This window comes from Hydra vulgaris, chromosome 11 (assembly GCF_038396675.1).
Source record: "Hydra vulgaris chromosome 11, alternate assembly HydraT2T_AEP".
NCBI classification, from domain to species: domain Eukaryota; kingdom Metazoa; phylum Cnidaria; class Hydrozoa; order Anthoathecata; family Hydridae; genus Hydra; species Hydra vulgaris.
In genome coordinates this window covers 30136349-30156594 of record NC_088930.1, presented here as the reverse complement: position 1 = coordinate 30156594, position 20246 = coordinate 30136349, and the positions used below count along the sequence as shown (strand labels likewise).

Here is a 20246-nt window from a genome sequence, read left to right as displayed (position 1 = left end):
CATAATATATATTTTCTTGATCTTAGGTTAAAGAATTATATTACATGTAACTTATCTCTACATAGTGCTGTCTTAAGACATGCAAACCGATATATTGCAAAGCTTCCGTAAACCTTGTCCTACTGTAAATAAACATCTCTAAAGTGCAGATACGGATAGGGGATGAGGCAGAATTGTTTCAGTGGATAATGTCTTCCATTTTTTCAATTTTTGACTGATGATGGGGATTTCCCTTGCAACATGGGTAATTACATGTAGGTACACGAACTGGGTAATTACATGTAGGTTGGTTTTTTGTAATAATGGCTGTTTGTGCTCTAGAAAAATCATACAGTACTGGAAGAGCTGCTGATTCTTTAATAACTTTTTTAATGAGCTCCTGAGTTGTTTTTTTTTTATTATTAGGCATTCTTAAAGTACTGGCGGAAAGAAATATCCAGGTTGGAGGAATTTTTTTTTAATCCCCATATTATATTATTTGTCGAAAACTTTATTTTTACACTTTGTTCAATAACTTAAATAACAACAAGCTTTCAAAAAATGTAATAATATTGAAAAATTTTCAAATTCAAAAAACTATTGTATATTTTAATGCTCATATAATTGTTATTTAGTTTGAACTTGATAAGCTGTTTAATATTTAGAGTCTTCTAACGTCTAATTGAATCTTTTTCACGATTTAATACAATATTCGTTGCACATATAAGTGAAAATACTGGATGTGTAGTATTTTTACTAGAATGCTTTTTTTTTCATGAATCCCGAAAATAATTTTGCTAAAAGTTATTTTCTTAAAGTAGGAATTATTACGGTTTCAAAAAGGTATGACATGACCCTGGTATATTTTTTTTTGATTTGAACTGTAGGGTATGATTTAAGGAAATTTAAACGTTAATTTTATTGTTTTTAGTCTTTTGAACGACGGCGTAAAAATACGACGGGTCCCAACTTTTTTGAAGTATTCTGTAAAATTTACACGCTTTTTTTGAAAGAAAAAAACTTTGGAGCCCTCGTGGCAATTTTTTTTTTGGGTGGGTGGAGGCTGGGAGAGGCAAATCCTCTTGATACGCTACTAGTAATTACAAATATAAACCTTTGAGCCATAACGACATCCCATATCATTAAAAAACACAATAACATTTATAGTAATAATACGCATAAAATACAATTTATTGTATATATTTTTAATTCTTATTTCATTAAAATATTTTTAACATATGTTTTTTTTCTAAAGCAAGTTAACTTAATAGCTTGATCTTCTAAATTTTTTCTTTTTTTAATTGGCAAATGCTGAAGTATCTTTTTGAGTCGATTTTGTACATTCATTCATGTTCATTCATTCATTCATAGCATGTCTAATAAGTATTGGTTAGATCATTTGGTTGCACTTTTTTTTAAATATAAATTAGATCAACACCAAACAAGAGACATACCAAAACAAAACCTTTTAGTGCGTACTTAGTTAAAAACGAAATGCTACTATATAGCAAACTTTTGAAAATGTTCTTAAGACAACATTAGTAGTTAGTACTCTCAAAAGCAAACTTTTGAAAATGTTCTTAAGACAACATTAGTAGTTACTACTCTCAAAAGCAAACTTTTGAAAATGTTCTTAAGACAACATTAGTAGTTAGTACTCTCAAAAGCAAACTTTTGAAAATGTTCTTAAGACAACATTAGTAGTTAGTACTCTCAAAAGCAAACTTTTAAAAATGTCTTAAGACAACATTAGTAGTTAGTACTCTCAAAATGCTGTTAGTTAAAGAAAATTTAAAATTTTAAGAGTTATGTAAATATGAATTTAGTTTCACTTAAAAGAATTTTTTTGGTGCTTTTTAGTTTCTATTTTCAAATTTTATTATTTTTATTTTTTTATTTTTTTTCAATATAATAAATTTTCAATATATTAGTGATCTCTCAAACAAAGATAACTTTTGATTGGATAAAGCTACTGAGCTGAAATTTTGTATGGTGTTACTCTGTCATGCTTAGAGTGTTCTTAACACTTTTTAAAATTTTATAGTATGTATCACTATCATATAAAAGCATATTAAATTATTTTAGAATTTTAAAATTTTTCTTTTCCTCCACCTTAACAAGTCAACATAGAGATGAAAAGGGTTTTTAATAAAAAATAAAAACAAAAAAAGTTCTGCAGCATCTGATGAATCTTTAACTATGTAAATAATTAAAACTATGTATTAAACAAATTTAAATTTTTACTTTAACTAATTCTAACTAAAATTTTATCACTTTTTAATTTTTCATTATATTTCGTTTATATCACTTTTTAATTTTTCATTATATTTCCTTTTAACTTGGTTTGTCTCTAACTTAGGAGTTGGAGTTGCAACATTTTTTACTAAAACAAACTCTACTGGGTGACCCAGCAACTGCGTAATGCTTCTTTTAAAGGCACAAGCAACTAATTTTAGATATATGTGGTACCATGTGTTACTTAACTATGGTTGACAAGTTTTTTTTATCAACGTACTCAGTAAAAAGCCAAAAAAAAAAAAAATTTTAATAAGTTTTTTGAAAATTGTTTTCAAAAAAGTATTCATATTATAAAGCAAACAAAGCTTTGTTGTAAAGAATTTCTTTCTTTTTTTAATGTAGATTCAGAAGTTTTATTAAAAATAAAATAAGTGAACTTTAAGAATCCTTGGAACTTGTAAAGCAACAGCAAAAGTTAAAAGTTTGTGTGGACCATTCAAATACATAAGCAAATGTTAGAATTTTGTGTGTGGCCATACAATTGAAAAATCCACTATTGTTATTCATTTCAGGTGTCTCTAGCAATAAAATTATTACGCCTTTAATAATCAAATAACGTCTGTCAAAGTTTTGCTCTATTTTGGGAAACCTTTTCCAACATATTAATTTAAACTTAACTCATATTAAATGTTTTTGTTTTTTATTTCATTTTCTTTATTTAACTAGATTTTATTTACTTTAATGATATTTTTAAACTTTAATTTTAGTTAATGATATTATTTACTATTTTTAAAATAAGGGTCATCTTATATTTATTTACTATTTTTAAAGTAAGGGTCATTTTATATTTAACTTTTACTTATATTTACTTTTCGTTATTAATTTAATTAATAAATATATTTTATGCAATATTGAAAAATTTCAGATTTTACGTGATACATTATTGTTGACGACATTATTGTCCCACGTTCCTGTTTCACAAAGAGGCAAACTTTATTTTCTAAAGTGATGAAAAAAAAATTATCTTTATTTTTCAAAAAGGTAACCCCCAAGAATCGCATCTTCCTGGGTTCTATATACCTGTAAAAATATTTTTAAAAGTATACTTATCTGACTTTTTTTAACAGGTGGAATTAAATATTGGTTTCAAATGGTTCGTTTTTATTAAAACATTTTAAGATTTGATAAAATGAAATAATATCCAAAATGACTTTTGTATTTAAAGGTTAAATTTTTAGTTCTCTATAAATTTTTTTTTTTTTTCAGACCTATATAAAATAAGTCGTTTTATTCAACCTGGCATTCCGAGCTCAACTAGAGTCTATGAGCTAATTGAACATCAAGAACTCTTTAATGGAATTGTAGTAATAATTTTAATAGCATATTAAGAACATTTTCATGTAATTGTAATTATGATTTTAAGGATTAGGATTATAAACCTTAAATTAAAAATTATCTTTGCTCAATGTTAAAACTGATTATTGTAATTACTTCTAGTTTTTCTTAATTTTCTTGTTTTATTTGATGTAATGCGATTCTAAGTATAAAATAAGTTTATTTTGTAATTTAATTTTTATATCAGGTCCACTTCACTTTTACTCTGTGAAAAGTAACATTAAAAAGTTATAAAAAAGTAATATACAAAAATGTAGAAAGGATTGCGTAACTAATGTTACGTTGAGGTCTACATGAGCGTTTTCCCTAAGGTTTTTAAAGGTTTTTATATATGTATATATGGTTCTGAAATGCTAATTTAGAGACCCGGAACCTCTGTACATTATTTATCTTTAGATATAAAAGAAACGGAAGCATAAACTAAATGTATGTAAGTTGTTAAAAATATTCTTCATAAAGTTTTTTTTTCCAAAATTGATTTCTCATTTCTACTAATTTCTGACACTTTAAAATCAATATTATGAAATTTGAAATTAAAACATGTTTATTTACCTACCATTTTAAACATTAAACTTTCTTTTACAAAACCTTTTTATAATGTTTATGTAAATTATTTAACAAACGGATTCAACCATTCAATATTAAGTACTTAGTTTATCCTTTGATTGCTCTAGCGCTTGAAAATCGCATGCGCAAGAATAATGCAAAACGTCGGAAGTTGATACAAGCTCGGCGCCAGTTAAGATATAAATACTTATCTAAATTAAAATTTCTTTGTACAAAACACAGTTCTTAGTCGTTAATAATATTTTAATTCTGAAAGCTGTTGTTGTTTATATTTCTTTCCGTAACAATATCTTTAATAATGAAATTTTTGCAATTTTTGGAGGTTTTGGGATTAGTATACTAAAATTATTTTATTTGTGTAATTTGTAAAGTTGTAAATTATTTTGAATACCGCATTAAAACTATTTTTATATCGCATTTATTTGTTACATTTTATATCGATTTTATGTCTAAAACCAAATAATACAAAAAATCACTAAAAATTGTTTTACAATTATTCACGTTATCTTCATTTTTTTTTTTAATTTGGTTTTATTCCGTGAAATATTGAAGGGGTCGATTTTGTCACAAATGATAATTCATAGAATATTGGATTACTTAAATTTTTTATTATAACATTTAAGTATTCTTAAACACTATTTAAATATTGGACTATTACTTTAAATAAATTTGATATATTTTTTTCATGGTTTACATTGATTAAATGTTTTTTTACTTTTTTTGAATTTTATCATTAAATATATTTATCAATAAAAATATATATCAAATATATATCAAATATATATAAAAATATATATAAAATATATATCAAATAAATATATCAATAAAAAAGCAAGTTATTATTTTCGTATAATTTTTTCAATTGCTTTTTGTATAAGTTAACTTTAGTATATTTTAGTAGAAGTAGTGGTAGAAGTAGTAGTAGTAGTAGTAGTAGTAGTAGTAGTAGTAGTAGTAGTAGTAGTAGTAGTAGTAGTAGTAGTAGTAGTAGTAGTAGTAGTAGTAGTAGTAGTAGTAGTAGTAGTAGTAGTAGTAGTAGTAGTAGTAGTAGTAGTAGTAGTAGTAGTAGTAGTAGTAGTAGTAGTAGTAGTAGTAGTAGTAGTAGTAGTAGTAGTAGTAGTAGTAGTAGTAGTAGTAGTAGTAGTAGTAGTAGTAGTATATTATTTTTATAAATACTGTATATTTATGAAGAGATAAAAATAAACTTTTTAGAGTTGAATAATATATTTCAGATCAAATATATATGTATGTATTATATAACAATAGCTGAATATTACGGAATATATTAGATTGCTGCACATAGCATAGTATTTAACTAGTTAATAATTTTCAATTCAAAATTGCTCGAAAGCAAACCTTAAAAAAACGAAGTGAATTTACTCTTTGTTTTTATTAATTACGTAGATCTCTTTACGTGGCATTATATTGTAACAATTTGAAGCTATTAAATGGTTTGTCGGACAATCATTGTGACGAATATATTTGTTAGGAGATAAAAGTTCACTTTTTATTATATAACATCAAAATCAAGGCTTCTTTTCTTTGCTATGAGCAAAAACTTCCAGTTTTATTTCTTTAGCCCAAATACTAGTTCAAAACATAAGCGAATAAGTATTCAGATTTTAATTTGATTGACAAAATTGAAGTTACTTCAAGTATAATAAAACAAATAATACTTAATTCAAGTTAAAATAAATTTTACCTGTACCATGACCTCGTACGAAAATTTTTCTTCCACAACATATAATTTTTTAAATTAAAATTTGCTTCTAAATCCAGTTTTTTTAATGCTTACTTTTATTTTAACGTATATTTAGGTTTGCTTCGTATATGTATAATTTTATTTACCTAATCCACAGCAATCTCTAAAAAAATTCTTTTGATTTAGTTTTTCTTTATTGTTTTCTTACGCTGTTAATTCATTGAATGTGATTCGCATCCGGTGTAACAATATAATCGGTGTAGCAAAACAACCGAACTTTGCGTGCTAACATCAGCGTTTTTATTCAAACTATTAAACTATAAACATATAAGCTAATAAACATTTGAAAAACTCAGTTTTGAATTAAATATCAGCAAGACCTTTTTAATATATAATCATGTAAACCTGACTCCGAAGAGGTTACAACTATTGCTATAGCCTATGTTAAAGTCTTGTTTGAAAAAATCGGAGAAAATATAAAGCAGCAGTGAAAAGTTAAAAAAAACAAAATCATTTATTTTTTCAACTTTGAATTTCTTACTATACTCAAGCTTCTTGGATCGGCCAAAATGGTGATAAAAAAAATGAGTTAGTGGCGTATTGGAAATGACATATTTTAAATAACGTTTATGATATAATTTCTGGCATATGACCGCCACGGCTGGCTCGGATGTAGTCCAATCTGGACGTCCAATTTTGGATGACTTTTTCCAACATTTGTGGCCGTATATCGGCAATAACACGGCGAATGTTGTCTTCCAAATGGTCAAGCGTTTGTGGCTTATCCGCATAGACCAATGACTTTACATAGACCCACAGAAAGTAGTCTAGCGGTGTTAAATCACAAGATCTTGGAGGCCAATTCACAGGTCCAAAACGTGAAATTAGGCGGTCACCAAACGTGTCTTTCAATAAATCGATTGAGGCACGAGCTGTGTGACATGTTGCGCCGTCTTGTTGAAACCACAGCTCCTGGACATCATGGTTGTTCAATTCAGGAATGAAAAAGTTTGTAATCATGGCTCTATACCTATCACCATTGACTGTAACATTCTGGCCATCATCATTTTTGAAGAAGTACGGACCAATGATTCCACCAGCCCATAAAGCGCACCAAACAGTCATTTTTTCTGGATGTAACGGTGTTTTGACATACACTTGAGGATTATCTTCACTCCAAATGCGGCAGTTTTGTTTGTTGACGTAACCATTCAACCAGAAGTGCACTTCATCGCTAAAGAAAATTCGCTTATGAAAATCGGGAACAACGGCAATCTCGTTTTGGGCCCATTCGACGAATCTACGCCTTGCTTGATGATCGTTTGGCTTCAATTCTTGAACGAGTTGGATTTTGTAAGCATGCAAAATCTTCCACACAGTGGATGGACACAGATCCAATTCCTGTGCTTGATGGCGGATAGACTCATTCGGGTCTTCCGCAATGCTACGCTCTACAGTATCAATAGCTTCTTCTGTACGCACCGTACGGCGTCTCTGGGGATGCGAGTTATCAATAAGAGTAAACGTGGTGCGAAAACGTTCCATGGTTAATCGAATTAACTGCTCTGATGGATGATTTTGTCGAGGATAAAATGGACGTAGAGCGCGATACGTATTCCGCACAGAACCATTATTTTCGAAATAAAATTGAACTATTTGCAAGCGTTGTTCAGGCGTGAGTCTATTGGAGGCGTGGGACCATGGAAGTACTTCTTTTATAAGGACATCATTTAAATAGTTTTGACTTTTAATTTTAACTCCAGAATCCACAAAAACTAACGGAGTTTTGCCATACTAAGTTATCCCTCCAAAAACCATAACTGTGGATTGTGGATGTCCTGAACGAGAAGCAATTCTACTTTTCATGTTTGCATCACTGATACTTCTGAACAATATTCGATCATTTTGATGGTTTAAGAAAGCTTCAATATTGAGTAAACATTCATCAGTGAACACATTTCCTGAGTGGCGCGCCGAAGAAAAACGTTTGAGCAAAAGCTTGCATCTTTCCATTCTTACTTTCTTCATATTGTCTGTGAGAAGATGAGCTTTTTGGATCTTGTATGGGATAAGTTTTAGTTTATCCTTGCATATCTTTCTCAGAGATTCACAACCTATTTGCCATTTTTCTCATCGAAGTCCTTGGAATTTGACGAATTCTATCACGCACTTTTTTGATAACAATTTTGCTACTTGATGTTGGTGGTCTTCCACTTCTAGGCTTGTCTTGGTGCTGCCTGTCTCCTTTAAACGTTTCAAATTTTTATAGACAGTTCTTTGAGGAATTTTAAGTCTTTTTGTTATCTCTGCTCCAGTGCATCCACTAAAGAACAAATGCTCTATAGAAACTCGATGGTTTTTTGTGACTTTCATATTAAAAATAAAATAGATTTAAATAAAAAAAATTCCTGATTACGATTAAGAATTGACATAGGAATGAAATGGAAACAAAAATATTGACAGATAATACATTTTCTTAAGTTTAATAAACTAATAAAAATGAGTGCCAGAACTTTCTGGTCTCTCTGTATGTTCACGTCATTCAAATATTTAAAAATATTCAAAAGAAAACTTGTCGTTTTTAGGGCAAAAATGAACAACGGAACAACGGACTCATATAAAACTAACAATTCAAATTGGTTGGAGAGAGAATTTACACCATTTAATAGTGCAATTCTATCAATCTCTTCTAGTCAGTCAATTCCATCAAGACCTTCCATCAAGACAACCAAGTTTATCATATACCATTGTTATAATATAAACAGGTAAAAAAAATTGGAAGCATACATATTATTTTGAGATAACTCGCATAAAACATTTCTCACGTTGCTGCACTTTAGCAAAAAAAATGCAACTAATTGTTGTGTTTGAAAGAATCAAACCGTAGTCCATCTTGTGCCACCTAAATTATAAAAATTAAATTATTTTTACGAAATAAAGAAACGAATTTTTATAATCCCGAAGTAGCATTAGAATTAATCATAGATTCCAATTTATGTAAACGGCAATATCAAAACAATAGACAAGAAACTATTATCAGAAATTATCATTTGTACCCAGATTACAATGAATTGGGTAATGTAAATCGGCTGGGAGACACAGTTAGTCTTAATTAAATTTAGGTTTTCTGAATTGTGTCCAAATTAATTTCAACGTTTTCTGAAAGAGTATAGTTTACTGATCACTATGTATATAGTCCACGAAATCAGAAAACTCCTATTAAGTAATTATGGCATTTTTAAGATTTTTTCGCACCTTTTATTTTGCGCCTTTTTTTGCAAGTGTTTTGCTCCATTTTTTGGTCCACCATGCTTTCATTCAAAATTTTATTGTAAAAGTTACAGATAATTTATTGGAAATGAATAATGCAGATGGTATTGTGTTATATTACATAGTTTAAGAATGAATAATCACATAATCGGAATGTTTTAAATCATCAAAATATTTACAAATTTAAAATCAAAAAATTTCTTTTTGAATTGAATCATTAAAAAATACCAACACTTAGATCAACATGTCCAAGAGAAACAAGATGTTTTCCATTATAAGAACTTAATGCCCTTACTAAATTATGTCCATAATTAGAATTATTTGCGGACACCTTGTAACGGTTCCACGAGGCAGTTTTGAAGAGGTAGTGAACACTTTCTCCTGATTGCTCCAAATAAACTCCAAGGCCCATTTTTTTTGTTTTACAGAATTCAGATACATGATTGAACAGGATATGAAATTTTGGTGTTAAATTAATAAAATGTTCCAACATCAAATTTTTTAGCAGGCTTTTAAATTTTCGATATTAGTCAGAAAGTTTTCATCAAGTCCGGATCCAAAGCAAGACTCAACAACTAAATTTAACAACCTTAAGCATTCTCCAAAAGACTTTAGTTTAACTGGCAACTTATCATTAAAGACTTTCCATTTTTGAAGAATTTTTTGAGAAGAATTTCCATTAAGTTGCTGACCAGTCTTAATAATTTGCAACTGTTCGTAAATCTTCTTCATATTCATTATTTGTTTTTTTGTTTTTTTTTCATATTCATTTCCGAACAAGTCCGCTCCATATTATTCATTACGTGGTTGACAGTTTCCTCCATTTTCACTTGTCAGAAGTTTTTTGTCGCATACCCCAATGTGCTCAACTTTTTCAAGATTTAATTTTTCAAATAATATTTTAATGTTTAAATATCTTTCTGGGGTTTCTGGAGCTACCAGAAGAAGAAATGAACCATTTACTGACGAATCTTTAAACATTTTTTTTAGACCATCTTTATATAAAGACCTGCAAGCTGTTACCGGTTTTATTTTAAAGTAATCTATTTCAACTTTGCTGTAATTTTCAAAAATTTCATTGAGATTAACTATATTTAAACAATATTTGATAAAACCGCTTCCCCCGTCAACAGCAAATTTTAGCAACTGATTCTTAGAATCAACACATTTAAGATCCAGGAGTAGTTTAACAAAAAGAGTAACATCATTGCAGTACGCTACTGTAATATTTTTATATTCCAAACTTTTATCTTTGTTTTTAAATTTAAATAAAATATTTTTTTCGGTAAATAATGGGAGAAGATAACTGTCCAAATCAGAGACACAATCTTTCAGTCCAGGTTCTACAGCGTTTCTTCTTCTTTCTACAACTCTGTAATTGTTAATTTCTTTATATAATAAGTTTTACTCCAAATATTGCATCATTTTATTGTGCAGAATTAAATTCGTATGAGTATTATGATTTTACCTTATCATATCAGCAAGTTTTATCATTTGATGGTTACTTAAGGAAAGAGAATTCTGAATATAAAGATGATTTTCGTGAGTAAAATTGGTTGTTTTTGGAGTATTTTCAGATCCAATAAATAGTTTTATTTTTTTTTTAGGTGCCCCAAAAAGTCCTAACAATCTTGTCACAGAGCACCGCGGAAGTGCATTTAACCAGGAAGTTCACGCCTCCTTCCTTACCGTGATGCGAAAATATGTCCAGAGCTCGTTTCGAACCTGGATCTCCTGCTTATTAAGGAAGCGCTCTAACTACTGCGCCACGCTTGCACTAAAGTACTAGGCCGAACTAGTTTCAGTTTACTACCTCCTATTTTCAATGAAATGGTGTTACCACTTTCACTACATACCTTTTCTTTAATAACGTGAGAAGCCATTTGTTCTTTGACATCTAAATAAGTTACAAAACTATGGAGACTGAATGATAAAGGTTTCGATAACTTTACATTGTTAAAAAGGTTATAGGTTCAAAAGCTTAGAAAGGTTTTTTTAAATTAAAATTTTCATTTTTGATTTATTATTAAAATTTCTTTCACTTATCTCTCAATTAGTAACGCAAATTAATACGGTTTTTCTAATACCTTGATATCCGGATGCAGCTTTTATGTTATTTCTGGAAAAAAAATTACATTTACTAACTTGTTTTCTGTAGAACCTGGTATACAACCTTTCACAGTCAAATAATCAAAGTTATAAAAACGCTTTCTACCTGAGCGTTGTTGCATTGCATTTATGATGCAATCCTCTTTTAACTTTAGTCAGGCAAAAACTACACCGCAGAATAATAGCTGCCGTTTTAAAACTCTTTATACCATATTTTTTCTTGGGTATCCTTCCCTGCGTTCTTGCGATTTTGCATATTTCACAACTGCAAGTTTTTAGTTTCCTGAAATTATATAAAAAATTATAATTTTATATTTTTTTACAACAGATATACAAATAAAATTTTACCCATTTCGTGTTTTAGCCGGGATAGTCATCTTTGGCCAGTCAATGTCAAAATTAATTTTCTGCCTGAGATCAACAACATTAGTTCTTTCAGCTATACCCCTACACCTTAAAAAGATAAAGATATGCTAGTACCAAGCATATATTAGATTATGAAAATAATATATATATTAAAAACTTTTTTAACACCATTTTTCAAAATAGCTATATTCCACTAATCAATAAACCAACGCGAATAACTAAGGAAAGTTCAACATCCCTAGATCAAATTATAACAAATGAATTTATAAATGAAAATATAAGAACAGGAATATTTACAACTGACGTGTCTGATCACTTTCCGATTTTTATCATATCGCAAAAATGCATATATAATGCCCAAAATGAACGGGAAAAAATAATTAAAACACGTTTAATAACCGACACTTCTATTAGTCATTTTTATAAGCTTCTACCCTGTGTTAACTGGGACACCCTAAAACTAAATCTAAACGCCAATAAAGCGTATGATATTTTTCTAACAGAGTTTCTTAATCTTTATAACAAGGCATTCCCAGAAGTTACTAAAGTATTCAAAACAAAAACACTTTTAAACCCTTGGATCACGAAGGGCATTCTTAAATCTTCAAAAAAAAAACAACGCTTATATAACAAGTTTCTTAAAAAAAGAACTCTTAAAAATAAAACTACCTATAAAAACTATAAACGGCTATTTGAGTCAATTTTAAAACGCTCAAAGAAACGTTACTATTCTGAACAATTAATAAAGCACAAAAATGATTCTAAAAAAACTTGGCATATTATTAAGGAGGTAATTGGAAAAAAAAACTTATACAGAAATTTACTTCCTCTAAATCTTAAATTTAATAACAAACAAATTGTAAATAAATCCTTAGTCGCTGAAACACTTAACCAGTTTTTTGTAAATATAGGTCCTACTTTATCATCTAATATAGCAACTACTCAATCACACTTTAATTCGTACTTAACCTCAACCAACCTTAATGTTATGTCTAATTATAAACTTACAGAAAAAGAATTACTAGACGCAGTCTCTTTATTAAAACCCAATAAAAGTTTAGGATTTGATGATATAAGTAGTAATGTCATTATCAAATCAATAAAACAAATTACAATTCCATTACTACATATTTTTAATTTATCTCTAAAACAAGGCGTTTTTCCAGATAACCTAAAAATTGCAAAAGTCATTCCAGTGTTAAAATCAGGTGATCCTTCCGATGTTACGAATTATAGACCAATCTCAATTCTTTCTTGTTTTTCTAAAATATTAGAGCGGGTTATGTATAATAGACTATATTCCTTTTTAAATGTTAATAATATTCTTTTTCATAAACAGTTTGGATTTAAATCTGGTCATTCAACTGATCATGCAATCACTCACCTTGTTCATGATATATTTAAAGGGTTTGATGAAGACAAGTATACCCTAGGTGTATTTATCGATTTAAGTAAAGCTTTTGACACTGTCAATCATCAAATCCTTCTATCCAAACTGAAAAGTTATGGTATAATAAATACTAATTTGTCCTGGTTCGATAGTTACTTGTCTAATAGAAAGCAGTTTATTTCATATGATAGCGGAAAAACGGAATATAAGTCAATCACCTGTGGTGTTCCTCAAGGATCAATTTTAGGACCACTTTTATTTCTCGTTTATATTAACGACTTATATAAATTTTCTAACATTTTAAACTTAATTTTGTTTGCAGATGATACAAACTTGTTTTATTCTAGTAAAGATATCAGTAAATTATTTCAAACAGTAAACAAAGAACTTGAAAAATTAACCCAATGGTTCAAATCAAACAAACTATCTTTGAACATCAATAAATCCAAATACACTTTGTTCCATCGTCTTCATAAAAAACAAGATATTCCATTAAAACTTCCTGATCTTTTTATTGATAACGCATTATTAAAAAGAGAGCAATCAATAAAATTTTTAGGTGTGGTTCTGGATGAAAATTTAACCTGGAGGGACCACATAGGTCTAATTGAAAATAAAATATCAAAAAATATAGGTGTTTTGTATAAAGCCAAGCAGTTTTTAAATCTATCTTGTTTAAAAAACTTATATTTTTCTTTAATTCATTGCTTCTTAAATTATGCAAACGTTGCTTGGTGCAGCACAAACGCAACAAAAGTAAAAAAACTGTTTAGTAAACAAAAACAGGCTATAAGGATAATTACAAACGTAGACCGTTTCTCTCACACTCAAACATTATTTAATAAACTTAAAATTCTAAATGTATATAAACTAAACCTTTACCATATTCTTATCTTCATGTTTAAACTTGATAAAAAAATATCATCAATGTTATTTAATTCACTTTTTGAAAAAATAAACCACATATACCCTACCAGATTTTCAAAAAACAATTACATTCAATCCAAAACACATTATTCAGCAACCAAATTCTCAATTGCTAACCGAGGTCCTCAGCTGTGGAATACAATATTAAATAATGAGCTGAAATCTAATTATTCTTTAAACCAGTTTAAAACAAAACTTAAGCAATTACTGATGATACATGAAAATGAATTAAAGTTCTTCTAAAAAGCTTTTTAAACTAGCAAACAAAAACAAAAATTAACCTACTAATTACTCTTTAATATTATATTTAATATTCTAAACAATAGTCTGCTATTGTAAATGTATTTCTTATCTTATAAGTTTTGAATTTACAAACGATTTTTTTAAGTTTTATTATTTGAAATACTAATTACTAAAAATATTGTAAAATTTTATAATTTCAATTTTTGTTAAAAAAAGTTATTGTAAATTCTTTTTGTAATATTAATACTTATATATCATCTTATTTTACTAATCAGTTCTTAAATATAAATACTCTTTGAATTACTAAATATTTTAAACGTTATATATTTTATTTTTTGCATTTTGTTAAAACATTTTATTTGATGAATATGCATTTTTTTTTTTGGGGGGGGGGCTTAATGATAAGATGAATTTTGTCTTCTTCAAGCCCCAGTCATGTAAATATTTGTTTTTATAAATTACGAGTGTAAATTATTTTCAATCGGCAAATAAAAAAAAAAAAAAAAAAAAAAAAAAAGCAAAATGAGATTTGATTTATTTATCAAATCTTATTTCTTTGAGTTCAACAAGGTATCCAATTTTTCAGTTATGTGAATGGTTTTACGTTTATGACATGTATACTTTTTATATATATTTATTTAGTTAAAAATCATTAAGTATACCAACCTTGGACACAATCCAGTAGGGTATCGTTCATCATCAGCAATCTTATAATCCGAAAAACAGCTCTGAAATTTAGAAATTGTATGGCTTTGGCTGTTTATTTTCATATGACATATGCAACCACAAAAAAGACATACTTTTTCTCTGTTCTTTTGATGATCTAAAATAATCTGAGGATGTGATTTACCGATTCTTAACATTTTTTTAAACAAAATTTGTTTTATGATTCCTTTATGTATTTAACCATTAATGGTTAAATACATAAAGGAATCCAAGAAGCAAAAGAAAAACATGGTATTTTAAATGGTTGGTTAAACAAGAAAAACATGGTAAGAAGCAAAAGAAAAACATGGTAAGAAGCAAAACAAAAATGAAAAAAGGCAACTTGCTGACAAAAGTGCGAATTGCCATAGGTGAGAACTGTCATAAACGCGAAGCAGTTGCAAAAACTGGCATAAGTACACTAAATGAATTTGCAAAAACTAGCATAATTGCGTCAAAAAATTTTGCACTTATGCTAATGTTTTCAAAATCTTTCAGCGCGCTTATATCAGTTTACAATTATGCCAGTTTTTGCGACATTTTTGCTTTTATGACAGCTTGTTCTTATGAAATTTGCACTTATTCAGCCTTCCGATAAAATATTAAACCAGAAGTTTGAGTGCTCTGACTAAAGATTATCATATTCTTCGACTTGTTTACATCATTAAAGATCTTTGTCTTGATCTTTTTAAGTTTAATATAAAGTGATTTTTGTAGACCTTTAGTAACTTCAAACAAAACTTTTAAAAAATTTGAAAAGTGGACTTCATATACATTGTCCTCTCAAACAAAGAAACCAAACTAGGCAACCAATATAAGCACCCCAATAAAAATTCAACAATTCATCTTAAATAACAGCATTTTTCAAAATACAGCATTTTTCAAAAATAAAAAACACTTTATACTAAACCAATTTGTTAAACATAATGAAATTTCATTATGTCTAACAAATTGATTCATTGTACTAAAAATTGAATACCAAAACGATTTAATAAAGGTTTTGAGAAACTAAACAGAAGGGTGGAAGACCGCGCAAAAAACTTTGTTTCACATGAAGAAAAGTTATTCGTCACGTCAAAAAGAATCCTTGTGGCAGCACAAAATATTACTTTTAAAAAACTGAAATTTTAATTTTAAATTTTAAACTTTCAATGCCAGGAGTACAGTCAGCAGCCTCAGAGCAGCGAAAAATTTATTTTATCCAAAGAATTAAAAAGCAAGAACTGAATTTGAAATTCTCATTAAAGATCGACAATTAATAATTGGAAAAGAGTTTTGTGCAACAATCAATTAAAGTATAATTTAAAAGATCCTGATGATGATGCTGATGATGATGATGATGATGATGATGATGATGATGATGATGATGATGATGATGATGATGATGATGATGATGATGATGATGATGATGATGATGATGATGATGATGATGATGATGATGATGATGATGATGATGATGATGATGATGATGATGATGATGATGATGATGATGATGATGATGGCAATTTGAAGGTATGTAGACTAAAAGGTAAACGTTTGGATCCTAAATAAACAAAATGAGCGATCAAGCATGGTGGTGGCAAAAGTGCAATGGTTTGGGGTTCTTTTTCTGGTTTTAGTGGAGTTAGATCTTTCTATTGAATGAAAGAATTGTGGATCAACTTTTTTTATTGTGATGTTATTGAGGTTTTCCTCATGAATGATAGTTTCTTATGTTAAACTGTTTCTTTATTATAATATTACCAATTTGATTCCGCTTAACGAGTCTTTTTTAAGAAAACATGTTTTATTCAATAATTGAAGTTGAAAAATTGAATTTTTTTATTTGTTTGTTCAAATTTTGGATAACAATGTAAAACTAAACCCCATTTTTAACTTTCTAGAATTGCAGATTATGAAGATTTTGATTTTCAATCGACAACTTCTTCAGTTTCATATTTACATAGAGTTATAACATGAAAAACTAATTTTTGACTAACTAAGATTTTGATCAACTTGGTTTTCAACATACTGTATTTTCGATTAGCTGGTTTTCAACCTACTGTATTTTCGATTGACTGATTATTAGATCGACAAAGTAACTACGTCTATTCCGGTATGTATTTTGTATATTTACTTTGTGATTTAGATTGAATGATTCATTTAAATATTTGAAAAAATATATTTTAAATAAAAGAGTGCCTGTCAAAGCCAAAGCTCAGTACACTATCCTGCTTCTATGGCTATATTAGTCAATCAATCTATCCTTAATGTCCGCCATTCTTTAAAATCGTAATATTGGTAGCCATAAATAATTTTAACATTGCACTGTCGTTATACCTTATAAAATAAAAACTATTTGCATTACTTTAATTTAGTTAAAACCATTTTTCTATCACTTATATATAACACTTTTGTACTTTAAGGTACTTGGTATATACAATTCCGCTGTGTTCTATGATAAAAATGTTAGGATTAGAATCAAATAGAAAAATAAAACAATTAGAAAAAAATTAGAAATTGAACTTATTTAGTTTCCCATGACTCTGCACTAAAATTTATGTCGCAATTTAATAATCGGCCAAAACCGGTACTAAAAACAGTTCAAACCAATTCCAGTTTAAAGAAAACCTTTTCTAAAACCGGAACTAAAAACAAGTTGATACTTTTAAGTGAGTCGAGTATTAATACCCGTTACGCGGACTGCTGTTTATCAGCGGGTCGGGTATATATTTTATATTGTATATTTTACTATTTATACTTTTGATATTGATATTTGGATTTTGCCGATCATTAAAGTGCCATAAGGTTCAAAGTTATTTAAACTTGTAATGTCACTCATTTCATTTGACTTCGTTTCCACAGATTGAAAAACTTGTTTGGTAGCTTTATTAGAAGGGGTCTCAACTCATCCATTTATTTTTTATTTCTGCTTTAATCTTAAAACTGTTTCTTTTTGACTTTATATCCCAATCTCGTTGCACGACAGAATCTTTTACTTTGAGGTGACATATTTAACTATTATAATTTGTTTTACTTTATATAAAAAAAATATTCTGAGAAAAGTTGTAATAGTTGCCAATAAATCAGGATCACGGATATTATGTGGAAACTTGGATGTTTCACCCAATTCTATCAATGTTTCATTAATGCTTTCAATTTTAATTTAAAAGAAGAATAAAAAAGATTTGTCTAGTTCTATTACTTGTTTTAAATTTTTTAGTAGGTTGCCTTCCTTTGTTACTATTTATACTAGAACCATGAATAAATTTTTCCGTTTTGAGGGCTGAGTCATCAAGCCAATCTTTTCATGAAGCTTAGACCTATTTTTGGTTCTTTGGATTTACAATTTACAATCACTCTTCATTTGGTTACATTACCTTAGAAGTACATATCAAAAGAACACCTACAATGAGGCAAAACTGATTTTTTTATCTAAATATATAACATTGAATACCGATGTCTTTGGAACTAAAAATCACGCGAAACTAATGTTTTGGGATTTTCTTATCTATAGTGTATGCTTTTTATCTGCCTAGTTGCATTTATATTGAAGTCAATGTTTTTTACTTTTTAGCCACTCTGTGTCCCACTGTGCGTTGCCAAATTCACAATAACTTTTGACGTGACTATACCAATTTATCAATATATTTCTTTGATTACGGTTTTTTTTTTGTGCGATGTGCGAACTTGCACAGATATATCCTTATATTTTAAATATAAGCGTATAGTAGACACAAAAGCTGAGCAAGCAATTAACAGTAATTCACTCGATGATGAAATTAAGTTCGGTGGGTCAACTTTAGTCTACTCCAAAATTTAAACCTCTTAAACCTATATTAACTAGGAAGTTCACGTCTTCTTCCTTACCAATGACACCAGTGGCATTGAATTGTGTACTCTTGATTCTAAAGAAACCACTTCTCACTTTAAATTTAAGCTAATCAACTCTATTAACTCTCATTGAAAACATTTATTTGCTTTATTGCGTTAGGTAAAGTTCTTTAAAAATTGAAGACGGAAAGCAAGAAAACAGTGTTTGAATTCTGTTTGCTTTAAGACACGTTTTGAAGCGGTCTAAGGCGCCAGAACCAACCCTTAACACAATCCAAGGGACAATTTTGGCGTATTGTTTTATTATTTTGAATTAGATGAGTACTGGTATTATTACGTAGGCTTTTACAAACAGAAAACCCGGGAAAAAAAAATTATAAAGACGTGTTATATATTGTTAGAAAGCTTATTCTTTCCTCTTAAAACGGATAATTGATTTTTATTTAGAGGAGGAAAAGTTGTGATGTCACAAAGATTAGGATGCAAAACACAAAATTTTAAATTTTTCTAATAATTTTTAAACATGTTACACAAATTGTAGTACAATTATAATAACGTTTATATTTGATTGATACAAGACCATTAAATAAGTTTATTTTTATTACTAGAAGGACGGTAACGGTAGTTGATAGGGAATCAATAATTGTGATTCTACATAATTTCGAATTCCAAAGTTATTAGAATATGATATACTTTATGTATTTGAAATATAATTGTTTGTTTTGGTGTTGGATAATATTATTCAAAAACATTTTAGTAACGTACTAATCTTATTGTTTATAAAATTGTATAATTATATAATAATATATGATTTGTTATAATGAGATTATAATAGAAATTATCTTTTCTTACAAGTGATAATACAAATGATTTCACATTTATGTTTTTATTGCCCAATTTTTATTTGTAAACGTTTTTGAATTTAATTCCTAGTAGAACTGAAAAATTATGGACTTAAATAACAACAACAAAAAAACGTGTATGCGTCAAGTGCAGTAAAAAAAATTAGAAGTAGATTTGTTGAGCCAAGTCAGGGCAAGGTTTGGAAAAAATGATGTCAAAATTATACTCGACAGATTTAGACAAAGTTTTTTAAAGATTTTTAACCAAAATATAAAAAACTATCCTTAATTAGAAGATGTAATCGACAAGTATACTTGTATACCCTTATTGCTATAGATATTTATCAAAAGGGTAATTTCTGTCCCATTAAAATAGACATCAATTTCACAATCATTATTTTTTGCAGTGCAATCAATAATGCCAGTTAGGAGTAAACGTTACCGTTGAAAAATGATTTTTCTATAAAGTGGCTAAATGTTCTAAACTAAACTAAACGGAGTTTTGCATCGAGTTACAACGAGGTTTTCCCAATGCTTGTTTCAAATCCGGGATCTTTTGCTTCTAAAGCAAGCGCTCTAACTACTACTACGGGCGCTAAAAAAGTTTTTAAAATGTTTATTAGTGTTATGTTTTGCAATGTTAGTGTTAAAAGTATTAGTCGTTTAACGTAATGTAAACTTTTCAAATTTAAATACAACT

At 28.4% G+C, this 20246-nt stretch overlaps 2 protein-coding genes across 5 annotated transcripts in view; both read right to left on the bottom strand.

Moving 5' to 3' along the window:
• The window catches only part of LOC100209155 (RNA-binding motif, single-stranded-interacting protein 1), a 74032-nt gene extending 67967 nt beyond the window's left edge, over nucleotides 1-6065 (bottom strand). For 2 of the 4 annotated variants that reach the window (XM_065810717.1, XM_065810719.1), the window contains exon 1: nucleotides 4169-4309. In XM_065810717.1, the coding sequence (XP_065666789.1) occupies nucleotides 4169-4180 (12 nt within the window). In that variant the 5' untranslated portion in view covers nucleotides 4181-4309. Of the gene's footprint in view, nucleotides 1-4168; nucleotides 4310-5881 lie in introns of those variants that run through there. The other 2 variants (XM_065810720.1, XM_065810718.1) reach the window with 2 other exon arrangements.
• Nucleotides 6066-9891: 3826 nt separating this feature from the next.
• Nucleotides 9892-20246, bottom strand: part of LOC136087573 (uncharacterized) — a 31996-nt gene continuing 21641 nt past the window's right edge. Inside the window, exons 5-7 of the mRNA XM_065810723.1 lie at nucleotides 14853-15009; nucleotides 11609-11713; nucleotides 9892-11543 (exon numbers count right to left, since the gene is read on the bottom strand). Of these exons, the coding sequence (XP_065666795.1) occupies nucleotides 11363-11543; nucleotides 11609-11713; nucleotides 14853-15009 (443 nt within the window). The 3' untranslated portion in view covers nucleotides 9892-11362. The remainder of the gene's footprint in view (nucleotides 11544-11608; nucleotides 11714-14852; nucleotides 15010-20246) is intronic.